The sequence below is a fragment of the Pongo pygmaeus genome, chromosome 10, assembly GCF_028885625.2.
Source record: "Pongo pygmaeus isolate AG05252 chromosome 10, NHGRI_mPonPyg2-v2.0_pri, whole genome shotgun sequence".
NCBI lineage: Eukaryota > Metazoa > Chordata > Mammalia > Primates > Hominidae > Pongo > Pongo pygmaeus.
Window position 1 is genome coordinate 109,015,994 of NC_072383.2, and position 21,093 is coordinate 109,037,086.

The 21,093-nt window shown below is 45.8% G+C and overlaps 1 protein-coding gene across 2 annotated transcripts in view; it reads right to left on the reverse strand.

Annotated features, from left to right (window-relative positions):
* The window catches only part of ANAPC7 (anaphase promoting complex subunit 7), a 29,232-nt gene extending 8,572 nt beyond the window's left edge, over window positions 1-20,660 (reverse strand). For both annotated transcript variants that reach the window (XM_054443888.2, XM_054443887.2), the window contains exons 1-7: window positions 20,086-20,660; window positions 12,765-12,951; window positions 11,573-11,692; window positions 5,977-6,088; window positions 5,204-5,357; window positions 4,274-4,416; window positions 834-951 (exon numbers count right to left, since the gene is read on the reverse strand). In XM_054443888.2, coding sequence (XP_054299863.1) covers window positions 834-951; window positions 4,274-4,416; window positions 5,204-5,357; window positions 5,977-6,088; window positions 11,573-11,692; window positions 12,765-12,951; window positions 20,086-20,288 — 1,037 coding nt within the window. In that variant the 5' untranslated portion in view covers window positions 20,289-20,660. The remainder of the gene's footprint in view (window positions 1-833; window positions 952-4,273; window positions 4,417-5,203; window positions 5,358-5,976; window positions 6,089-11,572; window positions 11,693-12,764; window positions 12,952-20,085) is intronic.
* Window positions 20,661-21,093: the final 433 nt, after the last annotated feature.

The following is a 21,093-nucleotide window of genomic DNA, read 5'->3' on the forward strand; positions in this document are numbered from 1 at the left end:
ACAAAGAAACTTGATCCAAAAATCATATTGAAGGCCCTGAACATAATCCTTATTCCAAACCACACTTACAGTTTTAACCTAAGATACTAGTAGAAAAGCAAAACAAACCAAAAAATCCACTATTTATTTTTAAGGGGAAATCTTGATACGGAAGGGAAAAATTATGAAAAAGAACCTATGATCTGGATATTAGTTATTAGCAGAGAGGCATTCAGAGAATTTGTAAAGCCAGGTTAATAACAAAGGAGCATCTTCTGGCCCCATCACTGATGGCTCAGTACTAAGCACAATGCATTCACCAACTCAGTTAATGCTTAACCCTAGAAGGAGAGGTTATTAGCCCATTTTCCAAATGAGAATACAGACCTAGATAGGTAAATAATGCATCCAGAGTCATAAACCATGATTTGAATCCAGGGCTGATTATCTTTTTAAAAAATATACATATATATATATTTATACAGACAGGGTGTTGCTACATTGCCCATGCTGGTCTCAAACTCCTGGCCTCAAGTAATTACCTCTTTTTATTTTTATTTATTTATTTATTTATTTATTTATTTATTTATTTTTATTTTTGAGACAAAATCTCACTCTGCCGCCCACCTGGAGTGCAGTGGCACTATCTTGGCTCACTGCAACCTCTGCCTCCTGGGTTCAAGCGATCCACCTGTCTCAGTCTCCCAAAGTGTTGAGATTACAGGCATGAGCCACCATGCCTGGCCAGGTGATTACCTCTTAAACCTGCGCTTTCAATTTATATTCTCTTCAGGAGCAACCACAATCTCTTAATCTACTGACAACTGCAGAGAAAAGAGAATGCATAATCATACCCAGAAACCACCCACGGTTCTGCATGCTGATCAGAGATATTGAAAAGGCGGCATCCAAGGTTCTCAACATCCTCCAGCCGCCCTTCTCGTGCCAGTAGGTAGCCATATACATCCATTCCTAGAAGAGAAGGACACAGTGAGAAGAGGTGTTTTAAGCAGAGAAGCAGGGGTCCCACATACAGGAGTAGCACCCAACATCAGACCCCATGCTGAGGCCCCAGCTCCTGCAGGGACTAAGCGCTTTCCACCATCACAGGCTCCTCCCACTACTATTTCCAGTTTCCTACAAAGTGACTATTAAAATGCAAAACCCAGGTTGGACGCAGTGGCTCACACCTGTAATCCCAGCACTTTAAGAGGCTGAGGCAGGCAGATCACGAGGTCAGGAAATCGAGACCATCCTGGCTAACACGGTGAAACCTTGTCTCTACTGAAAATACAAAAAATTAGCCGGGCATAGTGGCACGCGCCTGTAATCCCAGCTACTTGGGAGGCTGAGGCAGGAGGATCACTTGAACCAGGGAGACAGAGATTGCAGTGAGCCGAGATCATGCCACTGCACTGCCTGGGCGACAGACTGAGACTCCGTCTAAAAAAAAAAAAGAAAAAGAAAATGCAAAACCCAGCTGGGCATGGTGGCTCACACCTGTAATCCTGGCACTCTGGGTGGCGGAGGCAGGAGGATCACCTGGGCCCAGGAGTTCAAGACCAGCCTGGGCAATATGGTGAGACCCTGTCTCTAAAGAAATTTTAAAATATCAGCCAAGTGGCCGGGTGCGGTGGTTCATGCTGCACTTTGGGAGGCCAAGGCGGACAGATCACGAGGTCAGGAGTTCGAGACCAGGCTGACTAACAGGTGAAACCCCGTCTCTACGAAAAATACAAAAATTAGCTGGGCATGGTGACGTGTACCTGTAATCCCAGGTACTCAGGAGGCTGAGGCAGGAGAATCACTTGAATCAAGGAGGCAGAGGTTGCAGTGAGCTGAGATGGCACCACTGCACTCTAGCCTTGGCTACAGAGTGAGACTCCATCTCAAAAAAAAAAAAGAAAAGAAAAAAGAAGGGCCAGGCGCGGTGGCTCATGCCTGTAATCCCAGCACTTTGGGAGGCTGAGGCAGGTGGATCATGAGGTCAGGAGTTCAAGACCAGCCTGGCCAAGATGGTGAAACCCCGTCTCTACAAAAAATTAGCCAGGCACAGTGGCAGGCGCCTGTAATACCAGCTACTCCGGAGGCTGAGGCAGGAGAATTGCTTGAACTCAGAGGGCGGAGGTTGCAGTGAGCCGAGATTGCACCACTGCACTCCAGCCTGGGTGACGAGTAAGACTATGTCTAAAAAATAAAATAAAATAAAATAGAAAGAAAAAAAAATTAGCCAAGCACAGTGGCACATGCCTGTGGTCCCAGCTACTCAGGAGGCTAAGGCAGGAGGATTGCTTGAGCCCAGGAGGTCAAGGCTGCAGTGAGCTATGTTTGTGCCACTCCCGCCTGAGTGACAGAGTGAGACCCTGTCTCTAACAACAAAAACAAAACCAAAAACCAAAGGAGGTCGAGCACAGTGACTCACGCCTATAATCCCAGCACTTTGGGAGGCCGAGGTGGGAGTTCAAGACCAACCTGGCCAAGATGGTGAAACCCCATCTCTACTAAAAATACAAAAACTAGCCAGGCGTGGTGGCACACACCTGTAATCCCAGCTACTCAAGAGGCTGAGGCAGAAAATTGCTTAAACCAGGGGGTGGAGGTTGCAGTGAGCCGAGATCGTACCACTGCACTCCAGCCTGTGAGACTCTGTCTCACAAAAAAAAAAAAAAAAAAAAAAAAAAAAAGGACAAAAAAAATACCAAAGGAGCAGAACAGAACAACCTACCTCACAATTTGAAAGCCTGCTATTTTCAGGAAGTGCTTGTCCTTCTATCCTGTGGTGTGACACACAGCTACCCTAACCCAACCAGAAAAGGCCCAAAAAAGGCATCAACTAAGGTCTGTCTTCCAAGAGTTCTAGCCCATCAGAAATACGCTGCTGAAAAGCCAATCAGTCTCAGAAAAAGTTGGCCTATTCCAGAAAAAAGCTGGTAGTTCTATCCAGAATGCAGTTCATTAAAGATCACTGCCTCAGGCTGGGTGCAGTGGCTCAGGCCTGTAATCCCAACACTTAGGGAGACTGAGGCGGGTGGATTACCTAAGGTCAGGAGTTGCAGACCAGCCTGGCTGACATGGTGAAACCCCCGTCTCGTCTAAAAAAATAAAAAAATTAGTTGGGTGTGGTGGCGGGCGCCTATAATCCCAGCTACTCAGGAGGCTGAGGCGGGAGAGTCACTTTAACGAGGATGCAGTGAGCAGAGATTGTGCCACTGCACTCCTGCCTGGGCGACAAGAGTGAAACTCCGTCTCAAACAAACAAATAAAAAATCACTGCCTCTCCGCAGCCCCCGCTTTATTCTTACCCACATCTATAAAAAGGGACCTATGCTCACTGTTACCCATCTCTTGCCACCATTCTCTTCCCTCCCTTGCTATCCCTTCAGATTCCCATGAAAATTCCTCTCAAGCCAAGATTACTGCAATGCTCCTGCTAGCCCCTGGGCCTGGGTCTGAGATTCCAAGCTGCCATTGCCATTCCAAGCTGCCAGCTGTTGCCAGACTAGTATTTCTAAAACATCATTTTCATCATGGGTGCAGGCAGCTTGGAGAAGAGGAATAAGCACTTGAGGCGAGGGGAGATCTTGTGCAAACAAATCCATCCTTCTAGATCTGCTTCCTCATCTAAATGCTTGGGATGGCCCCTTCCCAGCTCCACCATTCCCGTGGACTGTTTATTGTCACAAGGCCCTGTTTTTCTGATGGCCTTTTTTGGACCTTTACAAATAGACAGCATATGTATCTGACCTTATTTCCCACTATTCCTGAGCACTCACTGCCAGTGTCCTAACTGCCATCTCTTGGAGGTCCCTGTGAAGATTACCCTGCACCTGCAATCTTTTTCAAGATCAGTGATTTTTCTGTTGTTCACGCCTAATTACTGCCTTTAATCACCTTATCCCTTTCTTATTCCTTTTTAATTATACTAAGGACACGGCAAAACAAAATTCCCTAAAAGGATATTGTGGTTTTAGGGATACCATCCAAATTCTCAGTCAGGCACATCATAAATTTGTAAGTCATAAGGAGGAGCTATGACCCCCTCAAAAGAAAAAAAGCCAAATAATGATCTGTGGGGAGAAGACAGTTGAATTCAAGCAAAAACAACTGCTCGAATGGTATTACCTAAGTGTTAGAGACATGTGTCATGACCTAAAAAAAGTAAAAGACTACTATAAGTTTTATATACCATTTCTATGAAACTTGGTATCGAGTATTAATGCTGTATATTCTCCCTATTATCTCTGATCCCCCCTCCAACAACAGCCACTGTCTTCCTGCCCCAAGAATTACTTACCTTTTATCAGATAAGGATCCAACATCTGTGCCTGTTCAAACTTGAGGACAGAGTTTTTATTGTCTCCAGCTCTGAAGTACAGATCTGCCAAGCTTCCCAGTAGGTCCACGTTATCTCGCAATAAGGATTTTTTCTCTAGTGAACTTTAAGATATTTATTAAACACTGAACCTTTAAATCTATTATAAATTCTTTTAGTTGCTGAATCTGGATGATTGGTCATACAGATACTATTTTGCATAAATATAAAATTCTTCGTAACAAAAAACTTTAAGCTTATGACTTTAAAAAAAGTTATATAGGACAGGATAGCAAAAACACAGAATAAAGAAGAAATCTCTCAGTACCAACAAATAACTTTGTAGTTGCAGTTCTTCAGAACACAACATACGCTACATGGTGTTAAAGGTAATGTCATTCACAAGTGACACCTATTTATTACTCAAGTAAATGACTTTGCATAACACAAGCCCAAGCCTCTTCTTGTCCTTGAACTTTATCTGAATATAAAGAAAATCCCTAGTCCTAAGAAGGCAAGCTAGGTTAGATGCTGCAATAAACTAAGCTTCTGGTGAGCGCAAAACGATTTTCTTCCAGGGTGAAAAGAGAGAGAGAGAGAGAGAGAGAGAGATTGTCTCAAAAAAAAAAAAAAGAATGACACACCAAGGCAGGCCGCTTTGCTTTGCAAGGGTTACTACCTGTGCAGGCGCACAGCTAACCTCAGTCAGATTTATATTTTTACAGATCCCCAACAGAGATGATTACATGATTACATTTGGGACCATTCAGTATAAAAGACTAACACATCCCAGAGACTGGCTGCAGCACCAAGAGAGAAGCATCTCATTTTTCTTTTTGCTACTTCAGATACATCAGACTTCCAGACAAGCAAAGGGCCTCAAGAACACTGAATTAACTTTGTGGCTCTCACCAGATGGTATTGATTGCTCTTGAGTTGTCACCAGTGTGCACAAAAGCATACGCTTTGATCCACACAGAGAGCCAGTCCAAGTTAGGCACGGTTTGGATCACATTCATTGTCATGGATGCCACCTCTGCCCCTTTTACAGAAAGGGACAACAAGCCTAAACCAACAGAAAGCAGAAGAAAGAAAGTAAGGCACAATATCTCTCTTCCACATGCAAGGAGCAACGGGCTACATTTTCCCTTGGCTAAAAGGCAACCGCTTCCCTATTCTGAGCGATGCATGACAGAAAAACCATAATTTAGTATTTCTTTTCTTTCTGAGACAGAGTCTTGCTCTGTCCCCCTGGGCCGGAATGCAGTGGCACAATCTCAGCTCACTGCAATCTCTGCCTCCTGGGTTCAAGCGATACTCATGCCCCAGCGTTCCGAGGAGCTGGGACTACAGGCACACGCCATCATGCCTGGCTAATTTTTGTTATTTTTAGTAGAGACGGGGTTATGCCATGTTGCCCAGGCTGGTCTCGACCTCCTGAGCTCAGGCAATTTACCCACCTCAGCCTCCCAAAGTGCTAGAATTACAGGTGTAAGCCACCATGCCCGGCCAAAAACCATAATTAATTATTTCTTGATTGAATATGTGACAACAGGAATCCTACTAAATCACTCTCTGGAGGGGAACTTTTAAAAAAATAAAGTTATTCTAATGTACAGGCAAGATTGAGAACTACTATCTTTGACAGTAAACATGCCATGAAAACAAGCAAAAAATATCTCTACCTAGAATGGCATCAAGGGCTAATGGGCACTGCCTCAGCACCTCCTTATAGCTGGTGACTGAAGGGCGCTCCTGACCAGCCTTCTTGTACAGGTTTGCCAGCATCATGTTTATCTGTACAAACACAAATAACAGATAGTAAAATAAGTGTATATTGCAAAGAAAATCTCTCACCATGAAAAAGTCCTAATTTTCATTACCAGTTATTTACTTTTTACTGGAAAATCTACCCACAACCCTGTGCAAATAAAGGGAGACTGATCCCATTCTTCAAAAGAAAGAAGAAATTGGCCAGGCGCGGTGGCTCACGCCTGTAATCCCAGCACTTTGGGAGGCTGAGGCGGGTGGATCACGAGGTCAGGGGATTGAGACCATCCTGGCTAACACAGTGAAACCCCGTCTCTACTAAAAATACAAAAAATCAGCCAGGCGTGGTGGCGGGTGCCTGTAGTCCCAGCTACTCGGGAGGCTGAGGCAGGAGAATGGTGTGAAACCAGGAGGCGGAGCTTGCAGTGAGCCGACATCACGCTACTGCACTCCAGCCTGGGCTACAGAGTGAGACTCCATCTCAAAAAAAAAAAAAAGAAAGAAGAAATTACTACCCTTCTTTTCCCTAGCTCCTCCCATCCCTAAGAGGAAAGTCACATTACCTTCCCACAAGGCCCAGTAATATCTGAACAAAAGACGCTGCCCTATGGAAACTGGAATAACATTCATTTAAGAAAAGGTAGAGAATGCTAGTTAACTTGATTCTTTCTTGATCTTAAAACAGAAGATTAACTATCTCACATAAAAAAGTGAGAAACTCTTGACATAGCTAGTTAAGAAGGATCAGATCAGTTTTTCCTAAAAAGGAAATGATACAGAAAAACAGATAAAGAAGTATAATACTTGGCTTTTCTCTGACAATTCAACTTGTGGCTAGACTCTAGCCTTTCTAACACTTAAGGCTTTGGCCAGTAGGTACTAACTCACTACAGTAATGCTACAAAAATCAGCTACACTATTTAAATCCAGTGAGTGCAGACAGCTGCATTTTAGCATAATTTAAATATGTAACTTTGTAAAGCTAAATTAAAATAATCCTACCTAACATGCAACTGGGAAACTTGAGAAAATCTAAAAGTTCTGGCCGGGTGTAGTGGCTCATGCCTGTAATCTCAGCACTTTGGGAGGCCGAGGTGGGTGGATCACGAGGTCAGGAGATCGAGACCATCCTGGCTAACACGGTGAAACCCCGTCTCTACTAAAAAATACAAAAAATTAGCTGGGCGTGGTGGCGGGCACCTCTAGTCCCAGCTACTTGGGAGGCTGAGGCAGGAGAATGACGTGAACCTGGAAGGCGGAGCTTGCAGTGAGCCGAGATCGTGCCACTGCACTCCAGACTGGGAGACAGAGCGAGACTCTGTCTCAAAAAAAAAGAAAATCTAAAAGTTCCAAAGAATGTAGAAGTTATAGGCAAGTGATAAAAGACCTTCCTAATAGTACACAGATAAACACAATATTCCAATTTAAAATTAGATTTTTTTTTTCTTTTTGAGACGGAGTTTCATGCTTGTCACCCAGGCTAGAGTGCGATGGCGCGATCTCGGCTCACTGCAACCTCTGCCTCCTGGGTTCAAGCGATTCTCCTGCCTCAGCCTCCTGAGTAGCTGGGATTACAGGCACCCGCCACCACGCCCAGCTAATTTTTTTTTGTATTTTTTTAGTAGAGATGGGGTTTCACCATGTTGGCCAGGCTGGTCTCGAACTCCTGACCTCAGGTGATCCACCCACCTCGGCCTCCCAAAGTGCTGGGATTACAGGCGTGAGCCACCGTGTCTGGCAAAATTAGTAGATTTTAAACACAACAGTATTTGCTAGATCATTAACCTAAGGAAGCAGTCAATGTGAGGGCACAAAAGAAAAAAGGTCAACCCCCAATCTCTTCGATTATCTGTGGCTTGGTATGCCAGATATTTACTAGAAAGAGTGGCTCTAAAGATAAAGAACATCTGTTCCAATTATAGACCTACATTATATAAAACAATCTAATATAGCATTGATTCACACTAATTCAAACAATGGAATAATGAAATACTAAAAATAAAACTATTTTTTACTTGGCCTCAGATTTTCCATATTAGGCTACTATTTTGAAAATGCAAAGAAAAATACTTAAAGGAAAACTCCGGGACTTATGTCAATACTTGTAAAGAATAAAAAGTTAAATTTAAGATCCTTTCTTGACTGCTGGTTATATTAACAAACTATGACTGATGGGACTATCTGTCTCAAAAAATATCAAAATTTCCTTTAAGCTACTTGACTGTCACTTTAAAAGAATGAGTTTTGAGTAATACCTAATGAAAAAGTCAATTATTGGCTGGGCGCAGTGGCTCACACCTCTAATCCTAGCACTTTGGGAGGCCAAGGTGGGTGGATCACGAGGTCAAGAGATCAAGACCAGCCTGGCCAACACGGTGAAACCCCGTCTCTACTAAAATGCAAAAAAAGTAGCCGGGCGTGGTGGCACACGCCTGTAGTCCCAGCTATTTGGGAGGCTGAGGTAGGGGAATCGCTTGAACCCAGGAGGTGGAGGTTGCAGTGAGCCAAGATTGTGCCACTGCACTCCAGCCTGGCGACACAGCAAGACTCCACCTCAAAAAAAAAAAAAAAAAAAAAAAAAAAAAAAAAAAAAAAGGCTTCTTACAAAAGGAAGATACCTTGAGTATTGCAGCAGACATTCTTCATCTGTGCAACAGGATTATTCTTGGAGTAAGAGAAGACTTTCACAGGTTACCAAAACAGGATTTAGTATACAGCATCCAGGCTTATTATGAGAGAGGTTAATTCATAATAAACTTTCAAGTGTTTTTATTAGCAGCCACCATCATACTGAAGAAATAGCTTCAAAAACTCAGAAAATAGTAAATAATACCTTAATATGAGGAGGTGCTTAAACATGTTCTCATCAAGTTTGGTTACTTTTAAAGTTCAGCAAGACTTGGATGAAGCAGCACTAACTAAAATACACCAGGCCCCTACTGCTTAGATTTCGAATCTTTTAAAGGCAGGAGGATGCACATGTCATTTTACCTATAAAATTCCTTACTGTTAAGCACAAGTTGCACAAAACAGTTTTTCAATAAAATGAGCAAGGCAGGAGACATGACAGTATTATTACAATATTAAATACTGATATATTCTCACATTCATGAATTTATTTGGTATTTATAAAAGTAACAGAAAAAATACTATTCTTCTCATTTTATAAATAAAAAAGTAGTAAAGCTCACAAATTGGTAACTTGCCCAAGTTCACACTGCACACAGCTTGTATGCCCCTAAACTCAAACTAGACACCAGATCTTTTTTTTTTTTTTTGAGATGGAGTTTCACTCTTGTTGCCCAGGCTGGAGTGCAATGGCACCATGTCGGCTCACCGCAACCTCTGCCTCCTGGGTTCAAGCGATTCTCCTGCCTCAGCCTCCGGAGTAGCTGAGATTACAGGCATGTGCCACCACACCTGGCTAATTTTATACTTTTAGTAGAGACGGGGTTTCTCCATGTTGGTCAAGCTGGTCTCGAACTCCCGATCTCAGATGATTCACCCACCTCGGCCTCCCAAAGTGCTAGGATTACAGGCATGAGCCACCATGCCCAGCCGACACCAGATCTTTTGATTTTAGTTAAAGGTGTTTTCTTCACTATAATATGCTGCCAAATCAAACACAAAGACATATTCTACACATAAATAAGGATAAAAGAATCTTACAGTATTAATTTTGAAAACAAAGGAATAAAACCACCCCAATTACCAAATGTGTACACCTACGTAAGGCAAAAAATGAAGTTCTAAAAAAGTATTTTTGCCACCTGGAAGTGTTTTGCAAATAAATCATTATTTCCTATAATAAGAAATATCAAAGGCTTCTCTGCCTATGGAGTAGCCATTCTTTATTCTTTTATTTTATTAATAAACTCACTTTCACTTAAAAACGAAAACAAACACGAAGAGGCCAGGTGCAGTGGCTCCTGCCTGTAATCCCAGCAATTTGGGAGGCTAAGGTAGGAGGACAACTTGAGCCCAGAAGTTTGGGACCAACCTGGGAAAATAGTAGAGACCATCTCTATTTAAAAAAAAGAAAAAAAAAAAAAATAGGCCAGGCACGGTGGCTCCTGCCTGTAACCCCAGCACTCTGGGAGGCCGAGGTGGGTGGATCACCAGAGGTCGGGAGTTCGAGACCAGCCTGACCAACATGGAGAAACCCCGTCTCTACTAAAATTACAAAATTAGTTGGGCATGGTGGCGCATGCCTGTAATCCCAGCTATTTGGGAGACTGAGGCAGGAGAACTGCTTGAACCTGGGAGGCAGAGGTTGCAGTGAACTGAGATTGCGCCATTGCACTCCAGCCTGGGCACCAAGAGCAAAACTCCCTCTCAAAAAAAAAAAAAAAAAAAAATAGCCGGGCATAGTGGCTCACACCTGTAATCTTAGCACTTTGGGAGGCTGTGGCAGGTGAATCACAAAGTCAGGAGTTCAAGACCAGCCTGGCCAATATGGTGAAACACTGTCTCTACCAAAAACACAAAAATTAGCCGGGCATGGTGGTGGGTGCCTGTAGTCCCAGCTACTCAGGAGGCTGAGGCAGGAGAATCACTTGAACCCGGGAGGTGGTGGTTGCAGTGAGCCGAGACCGCACCACTGCACTCCAGCCTGGGCGACAGAGCAAGACTCTGTCTCAAAACAAAAAAACAAAACAAAAATAAAAAATAGGCTTGGAGTGGTGTCTCACACCTGTAATCCCAGCACTTTGGGAGGCCAAAGTGGGAGGACAGTTTGAGCCCAGGAGTTTGAGACCAGCCTGGGCAACACAGTGGAACCCTGTCTCTACCAAAAATAAAAAAAATTGGCCAGGTGCAGTGGCTCCCGCCTGTAATCTCAACACTTTGGGAGGCCGAGGTGGGCGGATCACCTGAGGTCAGGAGCTCAAGACCAGCCTGGCCAACATGGCAAAACCCCATCTCTACTAAAAATACAAAAAAATTAGCCTGGCGTGGTGGCAGGCACCTATAATCCCAGCTACTCTGGAGGCTGAGGCAGGAAAATCACTTGTATTTGGGAGACGGAGGTTGCAGTGAGCCCCCATGCTATTGCACTCCAGCCTGGGCAACAAGAGCAAAACTCCATCTCAAAAAAAAAAAAAAAAATTAGCTGGGTGTGGCAGCATGCAACTGTAATCCCAACTATTTGGGAGGCTGAGGTGGGAGGATTGCTTAAGCCTGGGAGGTTGTAGCTGCAGTGAGCCAGGATCACAACACTGCACTGTAGCCTGGGTGACAGTGAGACTCTGTCTCAAAAAATATTAAGTTAAACATAAAAAAAAAGAAAAGAAAAGAAAAAACGAAGAATAAGCATGTGTAGTATTCTCCAGCTATCATTTTCATCAGCTGGATTTTCAGGGTCCCCCACCCCCACTCCATGAAGAGGAAGAAAATGAGAATTAGCATCATGGGTAAAATGTTCACATGGACTCCTTAATGCATGAGAAAACATGGAGAGAGGGAGCAGGGTTAGGAGAGCCGAGGAGAAAAACACATAAACATTCAACTTACTTTGGGAGTTCTTTGTCTTGAAGGGATCCCATCAAGTATAGCAATGGCATCTTTATCTTGTTTTAGCATTGTGTAACATTCAGCCATTTTGTATTTCACTTCAATTTCAGATGGAAGACACTAAAAGACAATGGAAATCTCTTTGAAATGTTATTCCAACAATATGACAGTTCTTCAAAACGTTAAACATAGAGTTATCATATGACCCAGCAATTCTTTTTTCTTTTTTTGAGACAGGGTCTCGCTCTGTTGCCCAGGCTGCAATGCAGTGGTGCAAACATGATTTACAGCAGTCTTAGACTCCTAGTCTCAAGCAATCCTCCCACCTTGGCCTTCTGAGTAGCTAGGACTACAGGTGTGTGCCACCATGCCCAGTTTTGTAAAGACAGGGGTCTCGCTATGTTGCCAAGGATAGTCTCAAACTCCTGACCTCAAGTCCTCCTACCTCCGCCTCTGGAAGTGCTTGGATTACAGGTGTGAGCCACTGTGCCTGGCCTCATCTTCTTTTTTTTTTTTTGAGACAGAGTCTTGTTCTGTCGCCCAGGCTGGGGTCTCCTGCCTCAGCCTCCCAAGTAGCTGGGACTACAGGCACCAGCCACCACGCCCGGCTAATTTTTTGTATTTTTAGTAGAGACGGGGTTTCACCATGTTAGCCAGGATCGTCTCGATCTCCTGACCTCATGATCCGCCCGCCTAGGCCTCCCAAAGTGCTGGGATTACAGGCGTGAGCCACTGCGCCCAGCCTCTGGCCTCATCTTCTACATCTAATCAGCTATCATCTAAATCAGCGGTCTCCAACCTTTTTGGCACCAGGGACCAGTTTCATGAAAGACAATTTTTCCACAGATCGGGGGTGAGGGGGTGGTTTCAGGATGAAACTGTTCCACCTCAGATCATCAGGCATTAGTCAGATTATAATAAGGAACACACAACCTAGATCCTAGCATGTGTAGTTCACAATAGGGTTTGTGATCCTGTAAGAATCTAATGCTGCAGCTGATCTGACAGGAGGCGGAGCTCAAGCAGTAATATTCACTAGCCCTCCACCCACCTCCTGCTGGGCAGCCTGGTTCCTAACAGACCAGGCACTGGGGCCTGGGGACCCCTGTTCTAAATTCTTGGAGTCTTTCTCAAAAAAAAAAAAAAAAAAAAAAAAAAAAAAAAAAAAAATCACAATTCTATCTCCAATTACCTGACTTTGTGGAGTAGATGCAGAATTTCCAGTTGAAGGTCTCACTTTTGAAGTTTTACTTAGTGCTTTCTTCTGCTGTAAAGCCATGGTATACTTACTCACGGCATTCCGATATTCCTTATCATGAAAGAGAGAATCTGCATGATACACCAAAAGTTGGTACTTCTGAGATGGGGAGAATAACTCACTAGAAAACAAAAGAGAAAATGTAATACATCTTTTCCTCCCTTTCAATCCAAGCTCCCCCAGCTTTTTTTTTTTTTTTTTTTTTAAATAGATTCTCACTCTGTCACCCAGGCTGGAGTGCAGTGGCACAATCTCGGCTCACTGCAACCTCCACCTCCCGGGTTCAAGTGATTCTCCTTCCTCAGCCTCCCGAGTAGCTGAGATTACAGGCGCATGCCACCACGCCCAGCTAACTTTTGTTTTTTTTTTAGTAGACATGGGGTTTCGCCATGTTGGCCAGGCTGATCTCAAACTCCCAACCTCAAGTGATCTACCTGCGTCGGCCTCCCAAAGTGCTGGGATTAGAGGCATGAGCCATCATGCCTGGCCACCAGGCCCTTTTAACAGTCTGAGATATATCTATCCATACTCTCATATTAAGATGAAGTATAGAGAAACCTCACCACTTTGAATCCTTTTTAAAAACAGGCTGCACAGGCTGGGCGCGGTGGCTTACGCCTGTAATCTCAGCACTTTGGGAGGCTGAGGGGGGCGGATCTCGAGGTCAGGAGATCGAGACCATCCTGGCTAATGTGGTGAAACCCCATTTCTACTAAAAAATACAAAAAATTAGCCAGGCATGGTGGCAGGCATCTGTAGTCCCAGCTACTTGGGAGGCTGAGACAGGAGACTGGCATGAACCCAGGAGGCTTGTAGTGAGCCGAGATCATGCCACTGCACTCCAGCCTGGGCGACAGAGCCAGACTCCGTATCAACAACAACAACAAAAAAAACAATGCACAAAAAGAAGTTTGAAAAAACCTGAAAGCTCTTCAAATACTAAAGAAAGGCTGGGCGCGGTGGCTCACACCTGTAACCCCACCACTTTGGGAGGCCAAGGCGGGCAGATCACGAGATCACGAGATCGAGATCACCCTGGCCAACACCGTGAAACCCCAGCTCTACTAAAAATACAAAAATTAGCTGGGAGTGGTGGCAGGCGCCTGTAGTCCCAGCTTCTCGGGAAGCTGAGGCAGGAGAATTGCTTGAACCCAGGAGGTGGAGGTTATAGTAAGCCGAGATCGCGCCACTGCACTTGCACTCCAGCCTGGCGACAGAGCGAGATCTCATCTCAAAAAAAAAAAAAAAAAAAATCTAAAAACTAAAGAAAATGCCACTATAAAAGGAGAATGGGGGGCTGGGTGTGGTGGCTCATGCCTGTAATCCCAGCACTTTGGGACACCAAGGCAGGCGGATCACCTGAGGTCAGGAGTTTAAGACTAGCCTAACCAACATGGTGAAACCATCTCTACTAAAAATACAAAATTAGCTGGGCGTGGTGGCGCATGCCTGTAATCCCAGCTACTCGGGAGGTTGAGATAGGAGAATCGCTTGAACCCAGGAGGCGGAGGTTGCTGTGAGCCGAGATTGCGCCACTACACTCCAGCCTGGGCGACAAGAGTGAAACTCTGTCTTATTAAAAAAAAAAAAAAAAAAAAAGATCAGGAAAGCCAATGGGATAGCAAGAGGATTGGCCTTGATAAAAGTTTATTTAGGCTGAGCTCAGTAGCTTGCACCTGTAATCCGAGCACTTTGGGAGGCCGAGGCAGGCAGATCACTGAAGGATGGGAGTTTGAGACTAGCCTGGCCAATAAGGTGAAACCCCGTCTCTAGTAAAAATACAAAAATTAGCCAGGTGCAGTGGCGAGTGCCTGTAATCCCAGCTACTTGGGAAGCTGAGGCAGGAGAATGACTTGAACCTGGGAGGCAGAGGTTGCGGTGAGCCGAGATCGTGCCACTGCACTCCAGCCTGGGTGACAAGTGAAACTCCGTCTCAAAAAAAAAAGAAAATACAAAAATTAGCCAGGCATGGTGGTGCATGCCTGTAATCCCAGCTACTTAGGAGGCTAAGACAAGACAATCCCTTAACAATCACTTAAGCCCAGGAGACAGAAGTTGCAGTGGGCCGAGATCATGCCATTGTACACCAGCCTGGGCAACAGGGAATGAAACCCTGTCTCAAAAAAAAAAACTTCACTAGCACTAGAATTCTTACCTCCTTGAGTCTCAGGGATTTCATGACAGTGTAAAGGAACCAATATTTTAAAACTGCTTATTTAACCTTGAGTATTACAGTCAAGAATTATAACTGCCTAGAAGTTGACCACCATTCCTAATGAGGAACTCATATTTTCAACCTCCAATTCCACTCCTTCCCAAATAAGAGGAAGTTTACTGTTTTTCTTTGACAAGTAAAAGCTATAGCAGGCCGGGCATGGTGGCTCATGCCTGTTGTAATCCCAGCACTTTATGAGGCCAAGGCAGGTGGATTACCTAAGTTCAGGACCTGACCAACATGGAGAAACCCCGTCTCTACTAAAAATACAAAATTAGCCTGGCGTGGTGGCACATGCCTGTAATCCCAGCTATTCGGGAGGCTGAGGCAGGAGAATCACTTGAATCTGGGAGGCAGAGGTTGCGGTGAGCCAAGATAGTGTGCCATTGCACTCCAGCCTGGGCAACAAGAGCCAAACTCCATCTCCAAAAACAAAAACAAGAAAAACAAAGTTATAGTTGTTATAGTTGCTTATATGAAAGAACAGAGTGAGCTGAATAATTCTTTTTTTTTTTTTTTTTGAGAAGGAGTCTTACTCTGTCGCCCAGGCTAGAATGCAGTGGCACAATCTCGGCTCACTACAACCCCCGCCTCCCGGGCTCAAGCAATTCTCCTGCCTCAGCCTCCCAAGTAGCTAGGATTATAAGCGCCTGCCACCTCACCCAGCTAATTTTTGTATTTTTAGTAGAGACGGGGTTTCGCCATGTTGGCCATGACTGGTCTCAAACTCCTGACCTCATGATCCACCCGCCTCAGCCTCCCAAAGTGCTGGGATTACAGGAGTGAGCCACCGCGCCCAGCCGAGTCAAATAATTCTGTAGATACTTAATTTCTCAACAAGCTAGGCACAGTGGCTCACACCTGTAATCCCAACACTTTGGGAGGTTGAGGTGGGAAGACTGCTTGAGCCTAGAGTCTGATCAACATAGTGAGATCTTGTCTCTTAAAAAAAAAAAACAGGTATCATACATTAGTGTTTGCAGGAGGAAGGGACAATTGGAGAGTGACTACTAACAGACACAGGGTTTCTTTCTGTTGGGATAATGAAAACTTTCTGGAGTTAGATCATAGTGATGATCATACAATTTTGTAAATACACTAAAACCCACAGAATTGCATTATTGTGGCCATGTGCGGTGGCTTATACCTATAATCCTAGCTACTTAGAGGCTGAGGCAGGAGAATCGCTTGAACCTGGGAGGTGGAGGTTGCAGTGAGCCAAGATCCCACCACTGCACTCCAGCCTGGGTGACAAGAGAGAGACTCTGTCTCAGACACACACACAAAAAAAAACGGGGCTGGGCGCGGTGGCTCACGCCTGTAATCACAGCACTTTGGGAAGCCGAGGCGGGCGGATCACGAGGTCAGGAGATCGAGACCATCCTGGCTAACACGGTGAAACTGTCTCTACTAAAAATGCAAAAAATTAGCCGGGTGCGGTGGCAGGCGCCTGTAGTCTCAGCTACTCAGGAGGCTGAGGCAGGAGAATGGCGTGAACCCGGGAGGCGGAGCTTGCAGTGAGCCAAGATAGTGCCACTGCAGTCCGGCCTGGGCGCAAGAGCGAGAATCCGTCTCAACAACAACAAAAAAAAACGACCAGGAGCAGTGGCTCATACCTGTAATCCCAGCACTTTGAGAGGCCAAGGAGGGACGATCACCTGAGGTCAGGAGTTCAACCAGCCTGGCCAACATGTTGAAACCCCATCTCTACTAAAAATACGAAAATTAGCCAGGCGTGGTGGTGGGCACCTGTAATCCCAGCTACTTGGAAGGCTGAGGGAGAACTGCTTGAACCCAGGAAGCGGAGGCTGCAGTGAGCTGAGATCACGCCACTGCACTCCAGCCCCGGCGACAGAGCGAGACTCAGTCTCCCCAGAAAAACAGAAAAAAACAACAAAAAAAGAGTATAGTCTAGATGACTTAAGTTCTCTTCAAACTCTGTGATTCTATGTATGTAGTGAGAAATAACCATTTAATGCTTAGATACAAAAGTATTATTACACCCACAGAAAGCATTCAGATATTCATATAACATACATGTCTACTTACACATGCATAAGTTATCTCTGTAATGACACATGAAAAAATATTTATTGCCTCTGGAGAAAGGAAATGGTGGGGTGAGGTTCAAGACTCAGGGAAAGATACTGATCTGCATGCCCCTTCTCCACTGTTTGAATTTAACAGTGTCTATTCCTATTCCACAAGAAATTTTACAGTATAAATCATGAAGGTCAGAACTTAAACATGTCCTGAAGCTAGGAAACTGCCAATCTAACCTAATATGAAAAAGCATGGGCTAAACTTCGTCTAGCTGAGAATTAAACTGTTTCAAACTATCCTGTAACATCTTTAAGAACTAAGAGTAACTAGGGCCTAAATCTCCAAACGTGGAAACTGTATGCTTTGACAAATCACTCAGAACCAACTGAAAGGCTCCAGAATAAACACATAAGGCTGACAGAGACCAGGGCTCCTGTCAACATGAAGTGGATGGTGGCAAAATGATGGGTCTCACTAGTAAGGTTCAAAGCACATTAATGAGGCCAGGCTCGGTGGCTCACACCTGCAATCCAAGTACTTTGGGAGGCCTAAGTCATGAGGATCACTTGAGGTCAGGAGTTCCAGACAAGCCTGGCCAACATGATGAAACCCCATCTCTATTTAAAAAAAAAAAAAAAAATTAGCCGGGCGTGGTGGTGGGAATCTGTAATCCCTGCTATTCAGGAGGCTGAGGTGGGAGGATTGCTTGAGCCTGGGAGGTGGAGGCTGTGGTGAGCCGAGATCGCACCACTGCACTCTAGCCTGGGCAACAAAGCAAGATTCTGTCCGAAAAGCAAAACAAAACAAAACACCAAAGCGCACTAATGAAAATCCAATGGGCAGCAGCAGCTGCATTGTAAGCACTTAAAGGACTTTTCCCTTCTGACCTAGACCAGCTTCTACAGCAGGCCAAACACTAATACATCTACAGAGTAGAAGTTTCCATTATAACGCCATTTGGAGGTAGCAGACTGGTGGCTCAGAATGGAGACTCTCCAGTCAGAGAAGACCAGGTCCAGGCATCGTACTCCTCCATTTATTGGATGTGTGAACTTGGACAAGGGTATTTCACCTCCCTGAGGTTGTACTCACTTCCTCAACACACTCAATAAGCATGTGAGTGCTTACTGCGCACAGCCACTGCGCTTTCAATTGGTGGGTGATGCGAAGGGTAGAAAAGTGGGAGTACCCGAGAGTCCTGGGAGTCAAGAGAAGGCTCTTTAGGAGAGATATCCAGGCTAAAACCTGAAGAAGGAGGCAGCGCTGAGATGAGGACCGTTGCAGCAGGAACAGCAAGTACAAGGGCCCAGAGTAGAGAACACGCTTGGTGCATTCAAATAACACAGAGGCCAAGCACGATGGTTCACGCCTGTAACCCTGAAACTTTGGGAGGCTGAGGCGGTGGGATCACCTGAGGTCAGGAGTTCAAGACCAGACTGGTCAATATAGTGAAACTCCGTTTCTACTAAAATTACAAAAATTAGCCGGGCGTGTGGCGCTCGCCTGTAATCCCAGCTACTTGGTTGGCTGAGGCAGGAGAATCTCTTGAACCCAGGAAGCGGAGGCTGCAGTGAGCCAAGATCGCGCCACTGAACTCCAGCATGGGCGACAGAGCGAGGCTCTGTCTCAAAAAAATAAAAATAAATAAACAAATAAAAACAAATAACAGAGAGAATAGCCAGGGAGGCTGGAGAGCAGTGAACAGAGTAATGAGATGAAGTCGCAGAGAGTGGAGGGCAGATATTTGCCTTCAGAGGCCATGGGAAAGAATTTTCATGAGTGCAATAAAGGATTTTTTTTTTTCTTTTTTTGAGACGGAGTCTCGCTCTGTCGCCCAGGCTGGAGTGCAGTGGCGCTATGTCGGCTCACTACAAGCTCCGCCTCCCGCCTCCCAGGTTAACGCTATTATCCTGCCTCAGCCTCCCGAGTAGCTGGGACTACAGGCGCCCGCCACCACGCCCGGCTAAATTTTTTTGATATTTTTTTAGTAGAGACGGGGTTTCACCATGTTAGCGAGGATGACATCGATCTCCTGACCTCGTGATCCGCCCGCCTCGGCCTCCAAAACTGCTGGGATTACAGGCATGAGCCACTGCGCCCGGCCAATAAAGGATTTTAAGCAGGAGAGGGACATGCACTCAAGGATGGAATCAGCCCAGTGCTTCAAGGAAACAAGAAAGGCGCCACGCCCACCCATTAATGGAGTCTCCCGTTTCCTTTTTTTGAGACAGGCTGTCGTTCTGTCGCCCACGGTAAAGGACAGTGATGCGATCACGGCTCACTGCAGCCTCGACCTCCTGGGCTCAAGCGATCCTCCTGCCTCAGCCTCCCAAGTAGCTGGGACCGCAGGCACGCATCATCACGCCCGGCTACTTGTTTAATTTTTATTTTTCGTAGATGCAGGGTCTCACTATGTTGCCCAGGTTGGTCTTGAACTCCTGGGCTCAAGCGATCCTCCCGCCTCGGCCTCCCAAAGTGCTCGTATTAGAGGCGTGAGCCACCGCGCCCGGCCCCGTTTTCAGGGGTTTCCCAAGGCGAGAAAGTGGACCCTCCTGATACACTTAAGGGGGGGACCAATCTCAGATGCAGTGGCTAGCGCATAAAAACCAGGAGGCTGGGTCCCTGAGCTGCAGCGAGAGAAAAATCGTTCTTCTGGAAGGAGCCGAGAGGGAAGTATTCAGCCTAGCGATGTGACAGTCGCGCTGCCCCGCGACAGGTGCCTCAGGAAACCCTCGCCTGGGTCGTCCTCAGAACCTCTGCCTTCTATGTCTCCAAGCCGCCGCTCCCCACATCCCCGCGGGGACTTGACGCCGGCACCCAGTAAACCCAACTTGCGCTCCGAAGTCTGCTCCGCTCCAGGACGCCTTCGCAGACCCCGGAGCCTCCGCTGGCGCAGGCAGCCGCTCCTTCCCGCCTGTTCCCACGTGCCCTGAGCCCCAGCTCCCAGACCGCCGCCGCTTTCTCCTCAGCCCCAGGCAGCTACCCGCCCCAACTCACGGGTTGTTATTGCTCATTGTAAGTAACAAGCTGCTTAGGAGCCGCACGTTGGAGTGCAGCCCCGCGGCCGCCATGTCCCGCACGTGGTCTATCACATTCATCCTGCTCTGCAAAGCCGCGGGCAGCGGCGGCAGCACTGACTCCAAAAGCCGGTAGAGGATCCTTAGGGAAGACTCCAAAATGGCGGCGTCGCCGGGGTCCATCGGGTCCACACGCAGCACCACCCCCAAGCAAGAGGTAACTACTGAAGTGCCCGAATAAAAAGAAACTCGAGTCCCTACTCCTGTCGTGGTCCCTTTCGGGTGAAATCAGTTGTTATTTTTACGCAAAAATTACGTTATCATCCTAAACTGCAAACTTTACTGAAGATTTACAATGAGACAAAAGGCACGTTAGTAAGACTACTCGGTCAATTTGAATAAGTCTGAGAGGAATTTATGGCTCTCAGAAATTAAAATGAGTGGGCATTTACCGAAATAAAATATAGTAAGGTGAGGAAAAACGCTCCAACTGGAATTAAATATTCTAATCGGGCGCCAGGGACAGACGTAACGGCTTTTACAGTCGCGCATGCGCACCAGGCTAGGGCCGCCGCACCCCTCCTCAGGTGTTTTGTGTTCCTGCCAAAGTCAGGCTTAGGCCCTGGAGGAACTCCTTGGTTTGAGGGGCATATTTCACCATGTAAAATTATTCCCTAGATCCGTGGAAATAAAGGCTGGATCCAGGAATTAGCTGATACCCATATAAACCAGCATGTGTCTGGCACACTTAACGTTTTAGGAAAGTTTTACACAAGTTATTGGACGCTCACAACAATCCGTAAAGTTGAAGTTGTCATTCCCTTCCCACAAAGGAAGACACTGCCTGCTTAAATTTTGTGCTCAGGTTGTTAAATGGTTGACTTGGAATCAGATCGACTGGTTAATTATGTTGGATCACAAACGCAAATGTATACAGGAACCAGGGAGGTAACTGAGCCAATGAGGCCGTTTAGGTCGTTGAGTCAGA